This window comes from Lethenteron reissneri, chromosome 17 (genome assembly GCF_015708825.2).
Source record: "Lethenteron reissneri isolate LAM-NWPU_2019-01 chromosome 17, ASM1570882v1, whole genome shotgun sequence".
Taxonomy (NCBI): domain Eukaryota; kingdom Metazoa; phylum Chordata; class Hyperoartia; order Petromyzontiformes; family Petromyzontidae; genus Lethenteron; species Lethenteron reissneri.
The window spans coordinates 854,141-882,078 of NC_083795.1; the positions used below are offsets into that span (position 1 = coordinate 854,141).

At 42.6% G+C, this 27,938-nt stretch overlaps 1 protein-coding gene across 1 annotated transcript; it reads left to right on the forward strand.

Moving 5' to 3' along the window:
* Positions 1 to 1,434: 1,434 nt before the first annotated feature.
* LOC133343283 (protein FRA10AC1) lies at positions 1,435 to 27,872 on the forward strand. Its single transcript, XM_061552754.1, has 14 exons — positions 1,435 to 1,713; positions 2,831 to 2,907; positions 4,458 to 4,553; positions 5,865 to 5,910; positions 6,880 to 6,956; positions 7,521 to 7,604; positions 9,013 to 9,097; positions 9,841 to 9,886; positions 19,056 to 19,169; positions 20,440 to 20,482; positions 22,913 to 23,037; positions 23,502 to 23,549; positions 24,156 to 24,249; positions 24,793 to 27,872. Exons 1-14 carry the CDS (start codon positions 1,681 to 1,683, stop codon positions 24,833 to 24,835), a joined length of 1,011 nt encoding a protein of 336 aa, XP_061408738.1. The 5' UTR covers positions 1,435 to 1,680; the 3' UTR covers positions 24,836 to 27,872.
* Positions 27,873 to 27,938: the final 66 nt, after the last annotated feature.

Genomic DNA, 27,938 nt, shown 5'->3' on the forward strand with positions numbered 1-27,938 from the left:
GCCCTCTCGTCCGTGGCCAGCAATCGTCGGCGTTGGCATTTAACTGCTGCACCGCAAGAATAGATCTGGTGGTACCTTTCGAGGCGTTTAGAGGACCACAGCAGTCACGGGGTCGTCAATAACAGGATCTGACAAGGCGATCAGGCCCGTGACTGTTTTGAGTTTCAGAGTTGAAAACTGGCAACAAGCCCCATGCGCTGCTGAGGCTTTACACAGCGTTGTGTGCGTTAAATGTTGTCACGTGCTGGACGGTATGTTATTTTGTTTTACTGGAAAAGCATATTAAATGTTGATGAATTATCTAACGAGTATTATAGAATTAAACCATTGAAATATATGTACTGATAGACTCACAATACGGCTGTTTTATTTCGTAGTACAGTATGTATTTTAAGTGCACACTATGCCTTGGAAATCCAGTAGTGACAGTAAATTGTAAACGTGACAATTTTATTTCTTCAGTTTTTTTTTCATTTAAAACATAATTTTCGGATTGATAATCGACTTTGGAGGGTCAATTCGCGGAAATAAAATGTGTGTTGTGGACCCTCCACCACCCATCCATCAATTTTATCGCAGTAATTCCTGCACAGTTGGAAAAACCCACGGGCAGTCAGTCAGGTTCCAGCAGCAGCAGCAGCGGTGGCGGGCTCCTTGACGCCGTGATCACGCAGCAAATTATGAATGCCTCATACCGTACTCATGACATTGTTTAGCGGCTGAACACCAAAAGCTCGGGTCCAACAGCAGCAGCAGCGGCATCATCAGTAGCAGCATCATCATCAGCAGCATCATCATCAGCATCATCACCATCAGCATCATCAGTAGCAGCAGCATCTGCAGCATCATCAGCATCATTATCATCAGCAGCAGCATCATTATCATCAGCATCATCAGCAGAATCATCAGCATCATCATCAGCAGCATCATTATCAGCAGCAGCAGCAGCATCATTATCATCAGCAGAATCATCAGCATCAACATCATCAGCATCATCAGCAGCAGCATCATCATCAGTAGCATCAGCAGCAGCAGCATCATCATCATCAGCAGCATCATTAGCATCAGCATCATCAGCAGAATCATCAGCATCAAAATCATCAGCATCATCATCATCAGCATCATCATCAGTAGCATCATCAGCAGCATCATCATCAGCAGCAGCAGCAGCAGCATCATTATCATCAGCATTATCAGCAGAATCATCAGCATCATCATCATCAGCATCAACATCATCAGCAGAATCATCAGCATCAACATCATCAGCAGAATCATCAGCATCAACATCATCAGCAGAATCATCAGCATCAACATCATCAGCAGAATCATCAGCATCAACATCATCAGCAAAATCATCATCATCAGCAAAATCATCATCATCAGCAAAATCATCATCATCAGCAGCAGCATCATCAGCAGCAGCGCTCGTGGCGGCTCAACGAGCCCCAGCGTGGCGCTGAACCCCCCGGGTGCGAGCGGGTGGGCGCGCGTCCCTCGGCTGTCATCCGCCGCCGCTTGAGCCCCCCACCCCTGCCACCCCCTCCGATAAAACAGTCGGCGGCTTCACGAATCTCTCCCGGATCGTCGTCGTACTTTCGCAAGAAGACGGAAACAACAACAACCGAGAGTGTGTGGCAGTGAAGATTAGTGAAGATCGTAGAGACTCGGCAGAGCGGCACCATGAGCAGCCACAACAGCCTCAACCTCCTCCACGTACGGGCCTCGCCTTCGCCTCTTTCACCACCGTTGCAGTCCTCTCGGCAACAGCGATTGTGTTTACCCCCCCATAGCTTGCTTGCGGATTAAGGAGCTCGTTACGCACACGGTGCTGTGGACATTGTACGGCGCTGTGGTTGGTTTGTATTGTGGTTGCGTGTTTGGCTGGGATCGGCTACTAGGCCCGAGTCGAGCCTCGTTCACTGCTAACTGCACTGTCGTTATTCGCGGTTGTTGTTGTTGCTGCTGCACACTAATTAGCTTCATTAAGATGTTTCCCCGAACGTGTCGTTCATCTCGAGTCGGTATCATTCATCGCAGGGTGGTGAATTCGTGCAACTGAAAGCGCCTCACGCCCCGGGGGCCGCGTTCAGGCGAGGCCGACGCTTGAGGCCGCGGCTAGGCCGCCACTGGCACCTTGCCGCGACTCGGGGAGTAACATTCGTGATTAAACTGCGGTAGTTGTACATTCACATCGGTAGATTAGCGACTAAACACGAAAAGAGCATCGCCTTCAGCACGCGGCGTTGTTGAGCAACACCACCAACAACTCCAAAGATACCCAAGACTAACGATAATGTGTGGAGTTAGTGTTGTACATATTACAGTACAGTGTATGTGATTTTGCATCAAACCAGTTGGACCCATATTCCTTGCCTCCAGCATCTGGCAATTTACCACCAACATTGATTCAAGAAGGACTGACCACCTGCTGATGAGGCACTGAATGTTGAAACTGCTCCAGTTTTGCTGATGTTGACCGTGCAGCTTATGGGATTTGTTCAACACAAATGAGCCATGCTAGGCGCATGATTTTAAACGAAAAAAAAACGCGATCTTATTCCTTAATAATGTAACGTTTTAGTTCAAACTCATTGTCATTAGAGACCGAAATTCGGTTTCGGCGACGAACGTTGGCAAATCGCCTCTTTCGGCATACTTCAGGTTTCGACCGAAAGTAAATTTTAAACCTTCGGTCTGGTTTTGGTTTCGGCCGAAACCAGAAATTCAGTTTCGGCCGGCCTCTACGTGTCATCAATGTATGAATTAATGTTTAGGAGGCAGTGAATCGTGCATGGATGAATCCAGCTGGGCTCGGTGGTGTGTCTGGCAGGCGCAATGCGGCTACGACTCCGAGCTGAGCGAGTGTGGGAGCGAAGTGGACCCATCTGAACGACAGGACCCCAGACGGTATGAAATAGTTGCACTTAGATTTAGAATGTTATCACACCGATGTATGTATGTCAAACTGCTTTCACACCGTACGTAGCCAACCATGCTCATCGGAGGTGCGGGGAAGTAAAGCAAACTAAGTACAAAAAGCATGCGGTGCATGCAGATGCTGTATTTATATATGAATTATAAAAATGACAAACACGCCAGCATTTGACACACTTTCTTAACTGGACTCACACATTGTGTGTTGCACTGCCGCATATGAGTTTAAAATGGGGTGCAACTGATTTATCGAAAACTTGTTTCATCGATCATACCGAAGCATAGGTTTATGCAGAATATATAAATGTTTTCAAACTATTGAACAAACCCCATGCCAACTCATGCATGATTGCTGCCATGAGATGAGCATTTATAGGCAGCTTGGGCATTATAGATGGGCACAAGGTAGGAAGGCAGGTTGGCCAAATATCTTCCTTAGTACCTATATGTCTATTTAGTTTTACTTGGTATATGCCTATTTGTTGTCCACATTTTATAAAACTATTTACTCTGTTGATCTAAGTGGCACGGGTTATCAGCCTGAACACTTGCAATCTACAGAATGTAAATATGTTTCATTGTCACTATGATACCTCCTTTACCAGTGGCAAAATATAGTAATAGGTTTTTACCCTTTCAACTGGTACAAAACTGACACCTTTATACAAGGGATCATGTTTTGCAATGACCACAACACAAGCAGTCAAAATGCAAACAAAAAGAAACAACTCTGATAATGATAGGTGTCAGTTTTGTACCAGTTGAAAGGGTAAAAACCTATTACTACATTTTGCCACTGGTAAAGGAGGTCTCATAGTGTTAATGCTTGCCCCGAACTCTCAATACTCTGATAGTGCGCTGTTTTTGAGTTGTACGCCTTTTGGCGTCATCTGGTCCTACACCAATGGAGACTAGGCTCTAAGAAAAGCTGTCTCGGGTGTGGACCAATACACTTAAAGGACAGTGCATATCATTATCAGAGTTGTTTCTTTTTGTTTGCATTTTGACTGCTTGTGTTGTGGTTATTGCAAACATGATCTTTTGTATAAAGGTGTCAGTTTTGTACCAGTTGAAAGGGTAAAAACCTATTACTAAGTTTCATTGTCTTCACTTTTTAAAGACATAGCCCTTGTTCTTCAATCGTTAACTGCTAACAGCAGCTTGTCCTTATCATGACCCCCAAGTCCTGTTTTGAAGTTTAACTGCATGATATATTGACTTTCGCGTTTCCCTTGGAATTTGCCCTGGATTGCACTGCCATAATTGTTTGCATTATCTTCCCATTTTGTTTCACTCCTTTACATGCATAATGACACCCTGGATTTGGGTGTCATTATGCATCTGAAATAGTTTTTTTTGGTGTTATATTTGACTGTTCATTCTCATCACTGCCTTTTCTACTTGTTTTTATCCTGCCTGTTTTATGTACATACGTAAAATACATCCTGTTCTTACTTTATTCAGTGCTTTAGTCCATGAAACTCCTAATGATGCATGTCAAAAAGTACTGTCTTTTCTTTCAGGCTTAAGAAAAATGATCCTTTATTCAAGAAGCCGTTTGCGAAGAATCGCAACTGCAAACTTGTACCCAAAAGCTTTGCCGCACAGGAAAATGACAGGTGGGTCCCCGGCTGAGAGACGCAGCTCTGTGCCTCTTGAAAACATACAATCGCGTTCTGTCACTTGGTGTGCAAGTGTGTGTGATAATGCATTTGCTCGTGTTAGAATGTGTTTGGCTGTAAGGCAATTATGGTATGAAAATGAGTGCACTGTGTTTTGCCTTCTAGTGACCCCACATTTGACTTACTGTTTAGTCATGCATACTCGTGGTGATTGATTTTGCTTGCTTTACCCAGCCTCAGTCATAGGGATGAGAAGAGAGGCTATAGGTACGAGGGTTTTAATGGTTTTGGCCTCCATAGGAAATAGTTTAACAGGATGGCCATCGGAGATGCTGAGAACAGTCTATTTAGACAAAAGGTGTGGTCTGTATCTTTTGGGTATGCAGGTTTTAATGGCAACAGGATGGATAATACACATTTTACATGATAACAAATGTTGTTAATAGCTTCAAAAAGTCAAATAGTCTCCACTTATTCGTCATCATTGTCAACACATGCCTGCAATCGTCTCCAGATGGTCTCCAGAGCCCGGAGACACATTTCTTGTGGTATTGTTGCAAATTCTCAGAAGTGTTCACATTTTTTTGAAGCACCCTGTATTATGAGTTAGCACAATACAGACATGATTTGTGTGCATGTGTGGTGCATACCAGCCATTCTCAAATGGTTTGAAACTTTCGTGACTCCAGGAATCCATACTCTGGTTCTTTTGGTAAAGTCACGTAGGTATAAAGAAGTGGCCGGGGCTAGTGATGTTAATGTGATAAATTATCCACTTCTTTATGACCCTTGGGCTACACCCATTTCAAACCTTTTAAAACAGTCTGCCTCAGCAGCAGATCATGCTTTCCCACCTGATGACGGACGCTTGTGTTGCACCCGAAACATCGTGATTTATTTTATTTTATACCTACGTGACTTTACTGAAAGCAACAAAGAGTATTCTCAAATGGCTGATGTTATGATTCCCTACATGGTTAAGTGTGGACAATTGTTAGTCGAAACTATATTTAAGCAGCATAACATATAAGGCTTGTCGAATACATATTTTGTCAGAAATGCATCATGTTCAATCACACTTGGGAGATTGTAATTTTCACGATTCTTCGTGTGTCAAATGACATTGTTTGCTACAACAGTCTTAGCAGCTTTAGCGTGTTTTTTAAATCTATGTATGTGTTTTGTATATATGTAAATATATGTAAGTATTTATGCTTTGTTTTTGTCTAAGATAAGTGAGTTTTGCACTTACGATTTGTCTAACACATGCCGTGTTTTGAATGCCTCGTGTTCCTGTGTGATCTGCAGGGAGGAGGCCAAGCATCAGCGCACACAGTTGCTCGCTATGGATGCTGTATCCTTCCACACTTCTCCTGCATTTGCCCCAGCATGAGTTCACCGGGCCAAGCTACCATTTGTCTCGGACTTAATCATCTATCTCCATCAACATAAAATGTATAATGCCAAGCTGACTCTAGGTTGGCTCCAGGCCGGTTTGTTCATTTCCTATGAACATTGAGACAACTCTACTTCATATCCCCGCTTAGCCAAGGAGATGGCACTATTACAGAATAAAATTAAATGTGAGAATGGTTGAATGGTTGAACAATAAATAGGCAAACACATTGGGTTAAAAATATTTGCTAATGCATGTTTTTGTAACTTGGGCCAATTCGTTTTCAAATGAGGTGGTGACATCATTGACCCCTTTCAACGGTTCTGTGGTTCTCTAGCTGAACAAAGCTGATGTGTTTTGGTGCCAGCTTGTGTTGAAGACATGACCGTTTTCAAAATCATGGAGACACACAAGCCTCGTTTTTGCTTCAAACTGAGCCTTAGTGCATAAACAGATGACTTTTGGCACGAGGCTTTAGTCCTGTTTTTCGGTCTGTAAGCCAACATCCATTCCCTATTTTCCAGATTCTCCTTAAAAACCCAACATGAAAAATTTGAAAAGTAAGTGCAGCTATATTATCGATAAAATAATGTCCCTGCATAAGAGGAGTGTGTTTTCCTGGGTGTTTCCTTCTCATACGAGTTAATGAAACTAATTGGGCTGCCACGTAATAACAAAAAAAGTTATAATTACATGTTATTCTACGTAATTTTCATACGTAGAATAAATTAGTTACTGTTGCAATAGGAGAATCACTATAGCACGAGCCTGAATCAACACTTGGGCCTCAAGTAGTTGAGCATGGCCGTTTCAATGCGTTAATGGAGGTGGCGACTGTCTTTGTTGCTCTGGAACGGTATTGTTGCTGCTTTTGCGATATTGTATGGTGCACACATCTGCCCGTGTTATCCATGACTTTCTACAAAGTTTTCACGACACAAGAAATTTGTCAACGACTACTTGCTCTACTACGGTGGGAAGAGGGAGGATTTCAAACGGGTCAGGTGTGTATTTATCTTGTTTGAGTAGTGTTGGTGGATTCATTGGCATGTGATGCTATAACAGCCATGAGCAGCATGCAAAGGTGCGCTGACAAACAGCAGGAAGACACAGCTCCTATCATGCTTTTGTGTGCAATCCATGTGACTACCAAATTGCATGTACAGTGCTCTCAGCCTGGTCAAGACCACACATTCTGAATATCTGAATATCCGTTGCAATATATTGTTCAGATTACCAACTCAAAAGAGCTGAAGGTGTGGCCGTTCCTTCAGGCAGCAGTAAAACAAAGTGACACCTGTGCACTGGTGGTGTCCTCATTAGAGTTTATAAATACAGCTGTATGTAACTTCTCATTCTGTTTTATTCATTACATTCATCTCTTCTTGCCCAATTTCCCCCCAGTCATGTAACATTTGTCAATGAAGTCTTTATATTCTGTACACATTCTGTAAAATGTTTTCATAGATTCTAAATATGACTGTACTGATGATGTGATGTAAGTTGTGTTACGTTTAGAGGAAGGGTTTACGTTGGTCTGTGTGGGATCGTGCATGTGATGTGTGCAGTGATCGAGACAAGACGGACATGGATGTCATCCGGGAGAATCATCGCTTCCTGTGGGAAGAGGAGGATGAGAGAGACATGACCTGGTAACACTGCTTGTCGAGCTTGCCCTACTTCCACGTTTTTTACGGCACTTGCTGCCCAAACTCAGACCCTGATGTTGCAAAAATCCATGACAATTAGTGGGAAATATGTCCTCAAACGGATGTATTTCTCCTCGGTGGAATCATTCACGCTGTAGCCGGAAATGGGCTTCTGTCCAACGAGAGTGCCTTGAGGTGACAAGCAGCGCACAGCAGCAGGAGGGGAAGCGGAGGGACAGGGTGAGACGGAGAGCTCGATTTGGCAGGTTGATGGTGCTTGCTTCAGTCAAGGAGATGTTTGTTTACATCAGAAGCTGAGAAAGTTTTTACGTCTATTCTGTTGCTCTGTGTTGGAGGCCAGGCGTTAATATGAAAATGGAGACCCTCTATAATTCCAACCTGACTGCTGCAGTCTTGGTCCCTTCTATGGTGAACAACTCCTTGAGTAGAAACACTTTGAGTCAATAGCTGAGAAGCCTTTTTCTGGTATATATTTTCAGAAATTTACGGGCTAAAACTTTTCCCCAGGATGTTAATTAAGTGCTGTTATATTCGATGGTAAAACCCCTCCTATCCATGGCACTAGTATCTCGTTAAACAAATTATACTGGGTGACCCGACATAAGAAGAGACATCATTATGGCAAAAGCCATTCTTGTAGTCATAGTTTAGGAAACATTCCTTTCGGTCTTCAGTAACAAGCGTTCACGTCTTCTCCAGATCTTATCTCAGGTGTGCTCTTGGCTGTGCTCCCTGTGATTTTGCAAAAGATGTTGGACTGCACCTCATTCCAAGTTCATTTCAGTGTCTCATTTTACTTGGGATTTTTAAACGATTAACCACTGCCAAGCTATCTACTGTGACACACACCTGGATTCCTGGAATGTGACTGTGTGTAAAGATATGCCACGCTTTATGGAATTTGGCTATAATATATGCAGTATTCGATTTTAGTGGAAATTTACAAGCTCTAGCAGTCACACTGAGTTTAAAGCTACTATATTACTTAATGTCAGAACTACATCCAACTCTATTATTATAATACCCTTGGCTAACTATATCAAAACAATGCCCTTGGCAAAAATTCCCACCATGGTTCGGTGCACGTGCATCCTTTCTGTGCATGAGAGTCACGTGGATAATAAAGCCATTAGTACGCATGCCCTAGGAAACACTCAAAACTGCAGTTTAAAACTGCCGTTCTCTCCAAACCGATCTCATTCTGAAGTCTTTAATAGTGGCTCTGACCAATCACTACGCACATTTCATGCTCGACCGGCAGTTGGGCCAAATGGCACGAGCACAGTGCAATTTAAACGAAATTACAATTTAGACAGATCGTTTAGGGGAGTTGCACTTGTTGGTGTGGGACGTGCGTGCCCCTGCATGTATTTGTGTGTTTATTCAACAGGGAAAAGAGGCTTGCCAAGAAGTACTATGATAAGATGTTCAAGGAGTACTGCATAGCTGATCTGAGCCGCTACAAAGAGAACAAGGTGAACATGTCATGCGTGAGCCTATCCCATGATACCAGCTCGGGCCTTACCAGCAGCTGCCAGGCTGATGAATCCAGTGTTGTATATATGAGCATCCTGATGTAAGAAAAGTCACTGTCCTGTAGTGATAAGTGAGATGGCACTTTATTATTTTTTCAGGCCAATTCTTTCATCCAAAGGAACATTTTATTCAACTTTGAAAGAAACATAAACAGACCAGGACAAAATTTATAAACAACGTTATCCTTTTCTGTTCCTGGGGAGTGCAGAATGGTCAATGCATCGTTCTTGCAGGCTTAGATTGTAAATTATGTTGCTGACAATCTAGAGATGTATACAAGTTAATATCTTCCCCAGGGTGTAAACCAGAAACTATAATTTATATCTCGTTTAAATGATGAGAACCCCATTACAGCAGATAGAAAATAGCACAGGCTCGAAAAACAAAAACATCTATGTATTTCATATATACAGTATTTATTACAGTATTACATGCAAATGTAAAATATTTATTCTTATTTATGAGTTTAACAATGCTTCCTTTTGTTGATGAACCATAACAGATTTCATGACACTGACCGTATGTACAATTAAATATTGAGTTTTGAGATACGAACAAATCGACTTCCGAGCGGGTCTCGAGAACGTAACCCGTTGGTAAGTCGGCAGCTGCCTGTCATAATTTTTGGCCTCTTCTATTTCAATGCTTTGCAGTTGTTAATCCGTGGAATTGTACGCTGCAGGTGGGCATGCGCTGGAGAATAGAGAAAGAGGTAATTTCTGGAAAAGGTACGTTTGTCACACCGCTTGCATCACAATGCAGTGTGGGACAGCATCCGCTTGCCCCAATAGGTGGAAGCAGGAGCGAGCTTGGGCACGTAATGTATGCCCAACCTTGCATATGAATAGATATGATGGTTCAAAAAAATGTGGTCCTGTCATAGACAGTGCTTGAAAGTAATAATAATGAAGAATCTAACGCACACAGTTTTCGTTCGTGCTCAAAAGGAGAGAGGACGATTCAGCAGGGTAGGAAAACACAGACAGGCAGGAAGGCAGCGAGAGCCATGGGGTCCTCTTTGACCTGCCAATTCTTTTTAGTGTAATGTTTATTATATTAGTATGCGTATAACATCAAGTTATTTAGATGAGATGGCTCTGTTTGTGTTTATTTCCATGGCTGTTCTGACATGCATTAATTAGCTTTAAAATTGGTAAATATTTCTATACCTGTATAACTTATTTTTGGGTAAAATTTGTTGCCATTTTATAATTATGTTATTATTATTGTGTAGCTGAATGTCCGAGAAGAGCATCGATTATTAGGAACGTTATGGTTCATGCTTCCAATTTTTTCTCTGTGATTCTATGAATTGTGATTCAGGGTCACAATTCAATGTAGGATTCGATTTTTTTTTCTCTTTTTTACTCATTTTGATTGTCTCATTTATCTGACTCATTTGTGCTGTCTTGTTCATTGCTTTAGTGTTGAAGGTAAACATTTTTTATAATTATTTTATGAAATGATTTGATGACTCACATGCCTATTCAACATTGAGTCGGTTTCTATTGAAAACAACAGTTAAAATTATAATTCTGCTTCTTAATCTCTTCGTGTAATTAACGATGATGCTGTAGATGATACAGACCCGTGCCATTTGTTGTCCTTCCCTGCACCTCCGATTAGCACGGCTGGCGACGTACGGTGCGAAATATATTCAACATTTGTAGGAAAAGTGTATTTCGTGCCCATTGCAAAGCACAAATTCAGAATATAAAAATGTTGTACAATGTAACAACTCATTTCTTTGTTTAATTGTATGCGGAAGATGTGAAGAATTCATGGCAGAATAGTGTGAGCCCTTTGGAATGGCTGAAAAGAGTGTGTGCTATGAAACCATTGTTCTTGTCATGAAGGAAGAGGAGGTCCTGATGGTGGGGTCATTTGAAGGGTAGAGGAGAGCAAACACGCGACTAAAACAAACACTTGAGAGGTTGGTAACAAACATGAACGTGATGTGATTCTATTCGTTGGATCTTTCAGTGTCTTTCGGTAAAGTCAAGTAGATAGGTTCAAAAAATAAACAAAAACTACGACTTTTCGATCGCAACGCAAGAGATCGTGTAGCGATCGAAACGGAGTTTTTTGTTTATTTTATTATTTTTTGAACCTATCTACTTGACTTTACTGAAAGACCCAAAGAATATGAATTACTGCAGTTACAAAAGCTTTAAGTCAAGATCATGTGATTCTACCATAGCAGACATTGGACGTTACATTAGTTGTAAAATTTGCCAGACAATTCTACAACTAATGCATCCTGATCTGCTCATGAATACACAGGTCTCGTTTGTATCCCGTTCACATAAAATACATTTCGATTTAAAGCTTTCGTGACTGCAGGGATTCATATTCTTGGTTCTTTCGGTAAAGTCACGTAGAAGGGAAATAATAAAATAAATTAAACAATAAATTATCACGACGTTTCGATTGCTTGTGTTGCAATCGAAACGTCGTGAGAAATGTGTATTTATTTATTTTATTATTTCCCTTTTACGTGACTTTACCGAAAGAACCAAGAATATAAAATACTTTGTTTTGTTATTGTTTTGCAATAGCATTAATCTGATTAGTGCATGCCAAAAGCAGTATATGTTTTATATGTTTTAAGTGACAATGGTAGTTAACTAAATTTGTTACGAGTACATGTTCACGACAGCTGTATTCTTATTGATGGGCTAAAGACGAGTAAAATCGACATCACCAGCCGCGATGTCGACTCGCGCTGGTTCTGGCCGTGCGTGTTTACGACGCACGGCCACGGAGGAGCGGAAAGAAGGGAACTGAAAGAGGAACCGTTCTTTGTACTGCTTCCTTGCGCTTGCGTTATGTCGAGAAGTTGTTTGGGGGAAGGGGTGATTCACGGGAAGAGAATGTGTCTTAGGTCTTCATCAAATAAGCACCCGAGGTGGATAGATAATGATATGCTGGATTGTATTTCAAAAAAACGTTTGCGCCCAACCAGGGGTTGGCAACCTGTGGCGCTGGAGCTGCGTGCGGCTCTTTAAGGGCTGCTTCAAGAAGATGTTTATTCAGGACCACCGTCTCGTGTTCAACACGCGCGTTCAGGCCGTGAAATATTGCGGATTCTTTTTGACCGAATTCGAAAAAAATGTCACGTCTTGTTTTGTTTGCCGATCCCTGGCTTCAACTGACTTCCAAAAGACACCGTGCGCTCTCTGCTGGGAAAATATTGTAATTACAAGTAACATTCCTCCACAATGTTGCTTCCACTCAACGCACACGGTGTCAAACACTTGGGGAGTGTTGTCACCGGATGGTTTATTTCCATGAGTGTGCTGTGTCATTTGAAAATAGAGCACCCATAGCATGGGAAATGTTAAGTGCTTACTGGGTAAACTTGCTGTTGATTGGCCATGTTTGAACACTGGTGTTGTTCTTGCATGAGACGGGCATGTGGGTGATTGATAATGAGAGACAATTATCGCTTACAACTTTCAGTGTATCAATATTAAATACAACTCATATGTTTTGTTTTTCCTTCCAATGCAACTTGTAGGTAATAATTATGGATTATTTTTTTATATAAATCCCGAGCTGCAGTGTTTGAGTTCAGTGAGTTACATGGTGAGTTGTGGTGTTGCAGATAAGTCCACCACCGCCTTCAACACGTGTGTCCGTAGTTGGGTCGAAATGTGAATTATTTAGTCTGCCAGAGGCTTCGCGGTGGTCTTTGTCCTCTCATGGTCTAGACACTTGCAGAAAACCTTCTTTCTTCACTTCACATCGAAACATACCGGATACGTTTTCATGCACAGTTAAGTTTCCCTTGCACACAACTGTTATAATAATAATAATACTACGTAACTATTCTGTCCAGTAATTAAAACTTATAACCAGGAAACTTCCCTCAAGTCTTCAAGGCTAGTCAGGATTGTCGTGTTAGGGTTGTTAAGCCAATTTAACTTTCTGTTATTTTCATTGTGGGAGCAATTATTGTCGGTCCCCAACTTGCATGGGGAGCAAACACTCAAATCCCACACAGATTTGTCAGAAGCCTGCCTGCTGCACCGCCCCATGCGTGTCCCTCGTTGCCCAGCAGGGTGTGTGTCTTGCACATAATGGTGAGGTCCATCAACCTTACTTCCCCATATGGCAGTGGGTAAACGCTATGCCTAGTTTCATTTCTCAACTCTATTTTGTATCCTGGAAGCCAGTACAATGACAATGCAAACACCAAAGCATGAATAGTTAAGCAGTTATATATCTTTGGGACCCTTTTGTCAGTATCAAGATATTGAATAAGGCATATCAGAAATAACAATTCATGGATTAAAATCTATTCTGATACGTGCATCAAATCATGGTTGGCTACGTACGGTGCTAAAGAAGTTCAAAGTACATACATGGTTGTAAGAATTGATTATTCAAAAATCATGAAAATTATATACATACTATTTTATATTTAGGGTAATGGAGTAAACGAGAGACATCAAACAAGACAGTACCACTCGGTTGAAAGTGAATGAATGCTGGAGTTAAAATTCGCATCCCTAAATCGTGACAATTCCTGGAATCAACGGGAAGTGAATAATTACTTGCCTAGAAGCCAATGTTCCTGTTTTTCCAGTTTTTACTTATAATATAATCAGCTCATTGCAGTCACATGGTCATATTACTCATTATTCGGAATACACCACTTTAGTTTTGTTAATGGAGCTTGCATACGTTCTACCTAATGATTTTATCTCTGTTGTATTTGCAAAATTGACTTTGCTTTTCACATCTTTGGTGTGTTTGGTTTGTCTAACAAGCAACACACAGTAGATCCAGGAACAAATTCTGCCCTGTGTTTGAAGGCATTTAGGTGGGGTAGATTCACATTCCCCCCCGCCCCCCCCCCCCGTAATTTTTGTGTTGAGATGATGGATAATTCTTGACTTAAACCTTTCGTGACTGCAGGAATTCATATTCTTTGGGTCTTTCGGGAAAGCCACGTAGATAGAAAAAATATATATCACGACGTTTCGATCGCAACACAAGCTATATGTTTTCCTGCCTCAGCAGTTCTCCCGCTATATTTGTTCACCTGATGACGATTGCTTGTGTTGCGATAGAAACATCGTGATTTATTTTTCTATCTACGTGGCTTTTCTCGAAAGACCCAAATAATTTTATGGATAATATCCATAATATTTGTTTTTGGTTAGTTCACGTATATATAAATGTGTCAATAAACCCGCCACAATCCGACAGCCAATTAGTAAGGTTTGTCACATACACAGAACGTGCCGGGTTTAACGGCACGGTCTGTTTACATTTCGGGTGGTGGCGGGTTTCACGACACATTTCCATTGACACGATATAACCTCAAACAACCTTTAATGGAACTCCTTTTATGGATAATATTGGTCGCCAAAGTCTCCGTGTTAAAGTGATGGGTAATATAACGACGCAACTACTCTTTTTCATGGAGTGATTAGAGCTCATGAGCGCGTGTGTGTGTTAGTGTGTGTGTTAGTGTGGGGAGCGATAGTGTAGCGGTTAGCGCGCTGCGCTATGAACCCGGCGACCCGAGTTCGATTCCCGCTCACGGCCAACACCAGTGACGATTATCTGAACCGGTCCCGGGCCTCCCCTAGGTCGACTCAGCCTAAAATGAGTACCTAGTGCGATGGGTAAACATCGCCGCTAGGGAGACAAAGGCGGTCGGGCGTGGTGCTGGCCACCCACCCCCTCGTGTGCCGTGCTGGCCTTCATAGGTGCTCGCTAACAGCACTTGCCCCTACAGTCTGTTAAGGCTATAAGGGGGATCTTTGTTAGTGTATGTGTTTGTATGTTAGTGTGTGTGTGTTAGTGTGTGTGTGTGTGTTAGTGTGTGTGTGTTAGTGTGTGTGTGTTAGTGTGTGTGTTAGTGTGTGTGTTAGTGTGTGTGTGTGTGTTAGTGTGTGTGTGTGTGTTAGTGTGTGTGTGTGTGTTAGTGTGTGTGTGTGTGTTAGTGTGTGTGTATGTAGTGTGTGTTAGTGTGTCTGTTAGTGTCCACCCGAGTCGTGGCACCAGTCGTTATATCACCGCAGGGGGCGTGACAACAGTCTGTGCCCCCCCCTTCTGCCGTTACACAAACAGCTGGTGTGTGCATAATGCAGCATTCACTAATGAGATAGATTAATTCTGATGTTCTTTTTCCTTTCAAACCCAGGGTTTAAGTATTGTTTGCAGAGCCTTGGCTAAAGGCATCGGGCGCTTTGCGAACTAATAGGCTTAATGATGGGGAGATTAGCTATCTTGCTCTGGTATGTGTGTTTGAGCGTGAAGTGTTGTTTGTGTAAGCTGAGGATTACGGCTTTTGTTTTCACTGAAGGATTTCTTTAGCTGCTGGGCAGCTCGTGTGAATAGTTTGGGGAATTCCTTACATTGGGTTACATGGGAACGTGGAGCTTGTGATGCGCGAGTAAATTCATGCGCATGTGACCGCAGACGTGTAAGAATGCCCCTTCTGAGATTCTGACGCTTATTGAATTAAGCAGGAGGCTGATGGCAGTCGTGCGATGACATTTCTTGCGAGGCATTTCTGCAAAGGCCTATCTTGAGGCCTCCGCTCTTGAGTTCCTCTAAAGGTCAACAACTGCCCCCCTTCGTTCTTGAGTGCATGTAAGTTGAAGTTCTTTCGCACCGTACGTAGCTCACCCTGCTAATCTGAGGTGTGGGGGAAGGACAGCCCATTGGTACTTTTCAATAATGAGTCAAACACTGATTGGATGTCATTGGCTGGGAATTCTACTTGATGTTCAAGCTACATTTTTTTTCTCATTAACGAACTGAAAAGTGTCACAAGATTGTACGGTGACCCCTGATTTGTGTGGAATTGCGTTTGCGCAATGACTTATTAAAGTTCACAATAATAATTTTAGTTATAATGCAATTGATACAGAGTGCATAGCGATTATATGAAATCATCTTTCTCTGACAACACCTGCATTATAAGTCTCATAGACTCTAAAATGGCAAAGATTGGAATACTTGTGGCAGGCTTATGTTTAGTAAATTTCAGTTCAGTAACTTCTCCGCAATCTTTATTCATACTTGAAGTACATGTAAGTGCAAAAACAAATAATAACAATGGTTAATACACTTACAGAATTATGAAAAGGAAAACTGATCAAATATTATCTTAACTATACTCTTTGGTTCTTTCGGTAAAGTCACGTCGGTATAAAAAAATAAAATAAGTAATTTTTTTTTATACCTACGTGACTTTACCGAAAGAACCAAAGAGTATGGGGATCCCTACAGTCACGAAAACTTCAAATGTAGATAATCTTAACTGTGTTTAATATAGCCATTTTAACAGTTATACATATAAAAACAAATGTCGTGCCTATAGCAAACAGAGGTTCATATGAGAAAAAGGAAATTCTATTTCCAGAGATGCTATTTCTTAAACACACCCCGGTGGAATTAGCCCTGGGCACATGCGCAGGTTGCATAAACGCGACACAACACCTTGTGGTATTACGAGGTGGCCAAAAAACAACAAGTGATGTCAAATTCGTTAAATGTCGGCATGTGCAAATATTTGCACGAACTTTACCGTTTAAAAAAAGGGCTCTGCCAAAGCAGCAGCTGATGGTCGTAATTAATTTCAATGTAACATTTAAGATGTTCGCACACGGGTGCCAGATATCCACCTCATTACTCCGAGGGCAAAAGAAAACGCTCTCGCGCCTCCTTTTGTTCCCAGCCGCTACGCGAATATAATTTGCGTTAAACAAAAATGTAGTCAAACCAGAAACGTGAAAAATACTTATATAATATAGTGCAATAGCTGCTTGATATAAGCACACTTGATATAAGCTACACGTGCTGACATACAAGTGGAGGGGTGGGGGGGGCAAGGGCAACTTACGATCCAAGCACACCACTTCTGATATAAGCACACATGATATAAGCACACATGGTCTTTCTCCCGAGGGATATGCCTTTATCCCAAGTCTAGTGTATGTCATGAGAAGGTACATGCACAGTTCAATCAAGTCAATCCACATAAAGAAACCTCGATTACATTATAATCATTAGTATCGGTCACGCGCGCACTTGATCAATATCCACAATTTTGTTTATTTAAATAAGGTAAAAAAAAATCCATACTCAAACAAATGGCTATTAATGTGCAATGTTTAATATATGGGGCTTAATCGATTGTTCAAGGTAAGGAAAAAGGTTAAAGTGCAGACCTGCAATTATTCGTCCATGCCACTGCTTTTTTCCCTTTTCGCGAGTGCGTGTAAATCATCAGTCCAGGTTCAAGTTTGTGATTCATGCGATAGCTTTGGGAGTAGCGCGACTGATACTGTGCAGTCCCCCGGAGAGCGGGCGTAGAACGACGCAGCCGTTCGCGATGCGGTCCACTGTGTGGTTCACCGCACCGTGGGGGGTGGTCTTCAATGTCCCGCTCATGGAAGAGGTGCCAGCAGCAGCAGCAGCAGCGAGCAGTCGCTGCTCTGAAGCGGGTTGATGGAGCCACCACGGTTTCCCTGGCAGAACAAAGCCGTGTAGAGCAGCAGGGGGGGGGCCTTCACCGAGGCTTTTATGAGGAACCTCGGGAGAACTCCACGAGAGCGTTCGCCAGCGGTCTTCACTTGACTCCGCTTCACCCAATTGTCTCGTGCGGCGATCCCAGATTGGTTTCGGGGATCTCAGGCGGAGGGTCGAGCAGGGCTTGGTGTCACGGGCAAGGTTTTGCGCTTCCTCGGATTTTTCCCAGTTTGATGTTGTGGTATCCCACCAGAGATTTGCTGCCATAATGTTGGCCACAATGGGTAGCCACTCATTGCTGTGGTTAATGAAACATTGAGTAATCACTAGAACGGTCAATATTTTTGTCATGCTTGTTCATGTCAGGTTTGTGTTTTGGGGGTATGATCCAACATGGGAAAGTAGAGTTTGGGAAGAAAATCTGATTGTGGAAATAGTGTTTTGTTTCTGGCATATCGTTTATTAACAGCCTTTCACTTTTCTTATCTCATGCGAATTCAGCGTGGCAGTGTCCCCAGTACAAGCGGAAAAAATAACAGCGGTGAACAATGCAAGGAAACGTGTCATGAAAATGTGATCTCGTTTGCTGTGAAAACTGTCATAATTTATTATAATGGATTGGAATTTGCAGAGGCAAAGACCCTTTTAATGGTATTAAGCCAGAAACTTCTGGGAGCCTGGGTTCAAATTGTGCGTGGGATAAGCAATCGTTTGGATTATCTTATAAAGAAACAATGTTTTTTGCAACATGTAATTATTAACGATGTCACTCATATTTTAAAAATCCTCAATCACTGGTGGTTATACTTGAATACAAAGTGAATGGAAAATTTGACTCCTTGGCTTGTATGCACCAAATAGCTTACATTTTAATTCAGAAAGCACAAACAATTAAGGTCCTGATTGCCATGAAGCTAGAAGTCAAAACTTACCCCACCTGCATGGAGTTGATGGTTCCGTTCCCTCGGACCTCTGCGCAGAGTTCACACTCTTGTCGTGAGTTGGTCTCGTAATGACTGTAGTGACTGTTGTCTTCCAGCGTAACAGCCCAAACCTGAAACTTGAAAATTCAAAAGTCAAAAAGCACCTTTGCTCAAAGTAGAAATTATATGGTGCTGATTTATGTTGGTGGCCCTGACTCAGTGGTGGGAACAACTCTCCCCAGAAGACAACCTCTTTTGAGTTCTCACATTGGTACCTGTTTCATCAATCTTAGATGGGTGATTGGTTGAGTTAATCACTCACCGGGCGAACATTCTGATCGTGAGTCTGATAGTCAAATTCCTTAACCGGAACACTACGTTTACAAAAAAATACCCAAAACTAATGGGTGACCTGTCGTTCCTCACTGTCTGCTTCGTCATCATACAATCATCTACGATGTGCCTCTGACATTTGCAGGGCAGTTTGAGTGTGGAAACAAGCGCTGCCAGGAGTCGGAGGGCCTGAGAAGCTGGGAGGTGAACTTTGGTTACGTGGAGGCTGGCGAGAAAAAGAACGCCCTCGTCAAGCTGAGTACGCGTTTCCACGCAGCCGAATATTATTTACAACTCACAACATACTCTGACAGCCTTACTTCTACCACAGCACATACATACACATTCCCTCACCACTGCAGTGCCCGTAGTATGGTAATGCGATTCTCCTGGTGAGCGTGAAATTGCACCACTAGTGTGGTCTTTAATGTACTGCACTACAATCTCATCATTCAAGATTCCATTTAGAATTTTTTTTCGTGGTGTTGTTAACCCAGCATCAGCCACCCAGCTCACCTTAAAATCAATACCTGGTGCTGTGTGCACTGATCATTACTGGATGGATACTTGTGGCTGGCTGTGATGCCAGCCTTAATGGTTGCTTGTTTAAACAAATATTATTCCCACACTTAACAGATAATATTGTGGGTTCACTTGCTCTACTGTGATCTTGAAGGTGACATAAGTCACGACGAGGCTCTGCACCTTACAGTCAAGGTAATTTAGGTCCGTGTAATATTGTGCTTGTTAAAAGTTGTGGTTAACGGTCAAGTACATATCATTGGGTGAGTGAAGTGCTACTCAACTGAAAGGGCCTCTGACACGTGCTTGCCGTGGGCCTTCTTAGACGGCCACAGGAGGCCTATGGGCTTCACAGAGGTCATCATGGCCACTGACATGACCTTGTCGTAGCACGTTCAGCACTTGATGCAGAGGTCCGCCACTCAATTCCAACGGCCACCCTGAGTAATGGTGCGGGTGTAATGGCTAGAAATACACGCCGCCTTGAGTCCAAGTGGACGATAATGATCCCGTGACGTCACTTGCAAGAGCAGGCCATCGTGTGATGATGTATTGGTCCACATTTGCCAACTTAAAAGAATTACCCACAAATTACTCATTTGGAATATACATAGCACTGATTGTCCCCGACTGTGAAACACGTGGCTGGACTCTCCTGTAAAAGAAGTATCTTGAGACTCAGCGAGGCTTCCCTTGCTAAACGAGTGTCATACAGTCACTTGTGCCATGCTCTCCCCACTAGTCTGGGACCAAAATGGTTGTAATCGTCAACGTGTTTCATGTGTTTCACAGTTCGCTTTAACGGGGGTTTGTGGGATTTTCAAAGCAGCTAAACAGGCTAACACCCCCTGATGTGATTAAAGTGTACAGCTAGTTAAATGAAGCCTGATAGAGATGGACTGAAAAACTTAGATCCAAACAGGACATACTCATGTCTCTTCGGGCCGTTCTTGGCATCATTTGTGTTTTGAGTGTCCATACATGTCTATTCATGTGTGTATTTTCAGGACTCTGCCCAGAGTGTTCCAACAAACTCAATTACCATCACAAGTGAGTGCCAAATGTCAGCCTCCTGCAAGCACCATGCTGGTTTGATAAACACACATGGGCTTATTTTGCCCTTGCTCGCAGAGTTAGTATATTAGTATGTCCTGCCAGCTAGCTTTATCCCATTAATGTAGATGTTACCAAAATATCACGTAAACATTAGACGTAGTCTGTGCGATATGTAAATTGTTTGCCCAAGGCTTGGGGGGGGGGCATAACTTAGCATTGCTGGTAAATTCTATGTCAGACTTGTTGCAAATATGAAGTCATCCCTGTGAATGTGCTCGCTGCACATTCTTGTGTTCATGAGAAACAATTACTGTATTTTTGGCAACACTGAATTATTCGTCACAAAGCCTGAAATGGCACAGGTACAAGCACGCGTTGTATTTCTTGTAATAGAATCATTGCTGTGTACATCACCACCAGTTTGTGTCACTTTTTTACTTCTTACACTTCATACTTGGGGAAGTCTTCATCCAGCAGTGGATTGATCATGGCTGATGAGGATTCTGACGGTGAAGAAAGTGCGTGTTTAAGAAGTTCGTTGTACGTAGAGTGAACCAGCACTGCACGCTAGATCCCTTCTGCACTGGTAAAGCCACACCGTGCCCCATTAGAAGAGCCAGAAGTGACATCATAGAGCTTTACTTGAGTAGTCTATGGGGGGGTCTCTCTTAGTCAATCAACCGTGCTTGTCAGATTTTGGGGTTCTATCCTAGCATATGATGGCAATACGTTCAGGAGCTAAATGCCACTGTTGAGGTCTGCTAGCCACGATAGGACCTCAGGAGAGATATGTGTAGTTTTGCTCTTCCTCCATTGAAGGAGTGTAGACTCCAGTGTTTTACTATATGGTTCATAGCAGGAGTTGCATGGCTTCAATCGTACTGTGCCTTCCTTGTCTTGAAGTTTACATTCATGATGTACCGTTAATGGTTCCACCAGTGTCTTCGCGGAATGCCAATGCCAGGATGAGGTTTGATGTTTGCGTCTCGAGTGAGGAGGTGTTTATCCTTGACATGCGCGTAGTTCCACTCTGTTCGGCAGCGTTCTTCCGGGTACGGGTGAGATTCTAGAATGGTTACTGCAGCGCGGTCCCAGAAGGGGGAGTGGGACTTGATTCTCGGATGAGCATTGTAGAGGTCTTGCTTCATGGGTAGGTGGTTGCTATTTCCTTTGCAGTTTGCACGATGTCTCTGGATATTTGGTTGCAGAATGTTTACCAGAGCAGGGCGCCAGGGGATTGGTGTCGGTTTCAATGTTCCAATGAAGGTGTGCATTGCGTTGTTTAATTGTGCATCTTGCAGTTTAGTGTGCGAGCTTCCGTACCAGGCTGCGGTAGTTTAACAACACATCAGCTGAGGTTCCCCAGATTATTCCTGCAGGGTTTATCTAACTTTTTGCATGAGTAAGTGGTTTGTTCACTGTATGCCTGAAATATCAAGGTACATAATGGAGCTGAACTAAATTGAGCAGAAACCCCATTTGCTGTGGGTTTATATGCTATCATTCAGGATCAACTTCCCACATCCATTTTTTGGTTTGAGGCCAAGGATTCATACCTAAGCACTCAGTGGTGTTCTCAGTGTTTTGGTAATGAGAGCAGTAGCTTCATGATTCATCCATCCGACAGCCTTTTTGTAAGTTATAACTGGACATCGGTGTCACCACCCTACGGTAGATGACACATTTAAAATGTTGATAAAAACGCGTAAAAATAAAAGCAACCAGTATGTAATTTAACTTCGAAGGGCTGATATAATGAGTGTACTTTCTCTTCTCTTTGGCATAACAAGGATTAAACTTGTATCCCCCCCCGATATTGGCTGGTTCCTCTGTTTGTGTGGTCCAGCCGGTAAAATTGCTGATGTCAGCTCTGAAACATACAGGGACTCCTCTACTTGCGAACTTTCAGAGTTACGAACAAACCTGTCCATATGTCCAGTTGCCTGTTAGGACCTACAAGAGATTATCCACCGATTAAAGCCATTCCCCGTGTTTAGTGGACATGCCATACAACATATTTAGAATTGACAGAAGTAAAGTTGGACTTACGAACAAAGCGACTTACGAACAGACCTCTGGAACCTAACTTGTTCGTAAGTCGAGGAGTCCTTGTACTCCCTTGTTGATGGACATCGCACCCCCCTAGTGTTCACTGTGACCAATACAAATTTTCTTCCTTAAAGCAGATTTAATGCGACTTAAAAACGTTCCATTAAAACACAGGATTGCTTGCCAGACACTTATAAAAGTATTTAATCTGCTTTTAAGTGCCTATTAAACACTGACACAATGTGCAAGGGTATGGCATGGCATACAACATTGTACTTTCATTCTCAATTTTTGTAAAATATAACTTATCAAGAACTAAATGCCCATTTACAGAAACAAATGAATGTGTTACTTAATAATCCATTGCGTTGGCAGAAAGAGAGAGGTGAAGAGGAAAAGAAAGGAAGAAAAGGAGGAGGAGCGGAGGATGCGTAAGGAGAAGCGGCGTCGCTCCCACCACGGAGAGGGGACTCTGTCAGACACCGTGGATGATGAGGAGGGTGAGTCCCCAAACACTTGTGACTTGCCAACTCTCTAGAACATTCACAACAACAACAGTTGCCATTCGTCAAAAACAACAGCAGTCATTCGCCACAAACACACACACGCATTTATTCACAATGGCACATGTGGGAGCAGTCTTTCATTTTGGATAGCCCATTGATCCAGAAAATGTTTGGAGTTGTTGCTTGTTAAACAAAGAGCTGTTGTGCAAGGAAAACCAATCCAAACACACTCCTACCGGATGCCGATTTCGGCTCATTCAGCCTCAGGGAGGCATAGGCCAGCATCAGAATCCATTCGAGGAGGTATTTAACTGTATCATAACACCGTGCAATAAGTCCCATGCCGCCAACTCACCGTGGAATTTAAACACTTGTATATTCATACAATCCTCACAAAATATGTTCAATGATTATTGATTCTGATGAGTGCCATTTAAACCCGTATTTCCATTCTTCAGGGTCTTCTTCGGATGAGAGCAGGCAGCAGGTCGATGCAGTGGCAGAAGGTAATATAACCGTCTTCATCCCTGTTGTATTCGTACTATAATACTCTGTTTAAAAATGCAAACTTCATTTGCTTCTCCACAATACCGGCATGACTAACAGCTTTGTGTTCTGATTATACTGGATCATTAAGCAGCTGGCATTTACTTGACACTTTATGGCATGAGGGTGGTATTGTTTTTGTTAGATGATACAGTTACACATCTTTCTTCTTAAACATTACACATGTCTTATTGCTGACACTTTAATTCAGTAGTTTGAGTCATTGCCTTTTTAAACTGATGAGTTATCTTTATTGCACAGAAAACCTGTTGAATATATAGTTCTGCAGGGACATTTATATTGTATTGCATCTTCATTGCAAGTAATGCTTAAATGTGGGTTCTGTCAAACTAAATAAACTCACAATGGCCTACGTTAAGAATTTCTATTTTTTGCTTTGTCAGAATAATGAGCCAGTACCATTGAGGCCTTGGGTTCACAGTATTTGTCAGCTGCCTGACCTTCAGCCAGGTTTTTATGTGTACCATATTGATCATCCCGCCCACAAGGCTGCATTTGTTGTTTTCTGAACGTTAACACATGCCGCGCTGTGTACGTGGTGGCAGGGTCTGGAGCAAGCAAGGAGCCCAAGAAGCCCAAGGAGATGTCAGAGTCCGATTACTGGAAGGGCCCAGTGCAGGAGACCGAGGAGAAGTGCAGGTCTGTACAAATCTCTACTCCCCCGTGACTCGTACACGCTATGGCATTCCGCGTCATCATCTGTACCCATGTGTCACATCTACACCCATCGTTCTCTACCCGTTTAGCCCATCTCTACCCATGTTCATCTAACTGTACTGGTGTGACCGTGCTGTATCCAGTCTTGCGAAGGTTACATTTCAAAAATAATCACGCCTTTGACTGATGGGTTTGAAAAGTAACTCCAAATAATCCTATGTTTGGTATTTTAAAAGTGATGTAATCTCAATGATTACTTTCAGTCATGGTCGCTTTTCGTCAAGTTAACATTTTATCTAGTTTCCGTAACTGGGAGAGTAATTTTGCGAAACTGTACTACGACTGTAGGCTTCTGCGGCATAAACTCGATGGCAGCTTTCCTGTTATTAACCCGTGGAATCACGCGTGACAAGTCTGTTGTACTGTAATACGTTTGTCATGAGCCATGTCTCGACAACTCTTTCCTGTTTTTTCGAGTGGCTGTCGCAAGGTGCAACGTGTAACGGATCGTGTTGTTTGTTTCAGGGAGGATGAGTTTGAAGACTACTTTGAGGACATGTTCCTTTGAGAAGCGGCTGCGCCACTCACTCCGCGCTCGGCTGGTTTCCCGCACCACTTGCAGGGGGCCTTCCTCGCCACGTTCGACACAAACTCTACCACACCACGTGTGGTGCACGCGCGTTACTCGGGAGGCACGTGACCTGGCATGTCAAACAAAAATCATGAACCCATTCTGTTTCAATTAAACTCGTTTCACAGAATGACAAGGTGACAGATATGAACTTTAACAGCATTTAATTATACGGCTCGTGTGATGGTAAATTGGAGAAGAGAACACAATTGTGAAAAATGATGGATGATATTGGTCGCGAAAGCCTACGTGTTAAACAGACACAATTGTGTGCCTTTCAAACTGGCCAGTTTTGTTGTTGATTTTAGTGTGTGGTCTAATTGGCACACCTTTCTTGAGGGGAGGTTGGATTGGACTATTAAAGAATATTAGCCTCCAGCTTCTTACATGCGATGGGTTTCCCCTCAATGACACTCGGAGTGATGACTCCACCACTTAACGCTTGCTTCCCGCTGTCGTTTGTGCAAATGAGGCCAGAATTAATGCTTCTGTAAATGCTTAATCCCCCATTATCCTTGTACAGGATAATTGTGATATGAATCCCGCTGCAAGGCACAGTCAAGTTGCAGCATTGTTTGTTTACTTTGTGTTCATTTTTGTGAAATACAAATTCAATTTTACAGTTGAATCACCCCAGATTTGTGTTGTGTTTCTCTCTGTGAGTGCAGTTAAGTCTCGATTTTCCGTCGGCAGATTATCTGGATTGAGGATTAACCGTGCTTGCAAAAATATATCTTTACACATGCGATGGAACGGTCGTCTTATTCGCCGCTATTACGTTAAGAAACAATAACAGATGGCATGATAGGGCTTCACCTCCATTTTCCATGGGTATACAATACGTTTCTATCGTCTAATTTATACATGACTTGTGAAATCTTTGTTTTTCTATTTTATCCGGACCCTCCTTCAGTACCGATATTCAAGAACTGACTCGATTTTCACTTCGCTTTAACACGAACCGTAACGAATCGACAGTGCTGCATGATGTACATATACTGTCATTTTAGTACCAGCTACCTTCGAGGCAACTGTGCTCATTCTCTGACATGCCAAACTTTTGTGTCCCTTTTTGGACATTCACACTTGAGAGTAATCTCAAGTGTGAATGTCCAGGTGTGAACACAAAATGTCATTGAAATATATTACCCACATTATTTTTCAGAATGTCTGGGCAGCCCCTTGTTTGATTAAGTTATTAACATGCTAGCTGCCCACTAGTATACAGTATTGGGTAAACTGTGACATGGCCGAGTGATAGCGCGCTCACCACTTGTTGCAAAGGTTTACAGTTCAAATCCAGTGGCCGCCCTGATTAATACTGCAGGTGTATGAACTGTCAAAAATATACGCGGTCTGCTTCAGTGTCATGGTCCAAACTTGAAAAATCACCCGTGAACTAATTGATTGGGATTATACAAAGCCAGTATTGCCTGCTCTGGTGGACCACATAGCTTGTGTAATTGGTGATTTCTGGCTTCCTTCCCACTCGCCTGGTTTCTTGACCTAACGAGCCAGATGGACCACATGCCCCCCTTTCGTTGGTAATCTTCCTGCTGATCTGAAATTAGTCATGAGAATATCTCAACCTCTGAATTCAAATCAAAACAACCACGGTGAGAAAAGGCGCAGACACATGAGTGGTGTGTGGAAAATAACTTGGCATGTATACACAACCAGAAAGTCTCGCAAGATCCCTGACTTTCGTCTGCATTTCACGTGCGGCACAAGTGATATTCTGTGGAAAAAAAATGCCTAATGCTACTCGGAGCCAAGAGAATTTGTAAATCACGTAGCAGATCACCCCTTGTGATTTAATTTGAGTCTTGTGCTTCCCCAATTAAAGGCGCACACAGGCTCAGTCACACGGCTGCTTGTCCCAGGGCCTGCATGAAAGAGCAGGTTGTGAAGCTGTTGCGTTGAGGTGGGGGTTTTTTCAGGTCAGTTTTGTACTCGCATTTAAACCTCTCCCTAATCCACACACTGCAATGTATGCCCCCTTACCCCTCGACATCATCTGGTGCCCCAAGATGATGGGGTCTGTTATTCAGACACCAAGAGCTTACTAACTCCAAACTCGTGCCCTTGCTGGCGTGTGTCAAGAAGGGGGAGGGGGTTTGAGAGAGCAATGCTATCCCCTTTTTGCAGTCGTAGCGTGCCTCCAGCCCAGCTGGAATATCTGTCTCCGAACTGGGAATAGATCTTGCCATGTGAGCCGCTCCATGGAACAAAAATGCTCCCATTTTACATCCACTTGCTGAAATTTCAACGATTTCTTTATCAGCAAAATGACCCACGTACATTTTTTGTCTACCACCCTCTATTGATGGAGCAATTGCACGCAAACATAGCAGGGCCTTGCTGATGAAACTAAAAGTGTAAATCAGTCCAAGGCTGTGATTTAAACAGATTATGTTCGGGAAGAATGTAATGTTTCAGCGGATTGTGTTTCACATGTACTGTCTGCATATCTGTATGTTTGTGAAGCAGTTGCGGAACATTGTATTTGATCCATGCATCGGTGTGATGTGGGAATAATACTGCGATTGTTTAAGAGATGATTATGGGTAATTGGAATTGTATTTGGGCTCTATATTAAGTTAAGGTCAGTGTTGAGGTACTTGGCACACGAATCAATTCATTTTGAAGTGTATACTCGAACACGAACAGGTCACGCCTCCATCATATGGTACATTTCCATAAGGTTGTTTACACATGGAATCTCACTGGTTTTCATGTATTGGTTTTAATGGCACCTCTATTTATGAACTGTTCCGCGTTACAGACAACTACGTAGAAGATCTATCGAAGTACATTCGTAAATGTGATTGGCAGCACTGCGCCATTCGATATTCATAAGTTCAAGAAAGAAATGTTTTATATTTGTAAAATAATGTACATATTGAGAGCTGTACATATACACATTGAGGGCTTGTAAAAGTTCACGGAGACTGAATAAATGCTGTATAACTTTTTTTTGTCGGGAAATCAATGATTGAAGAATGTGCTCATGCATGCTGGCGATAACATTTTGGTATCT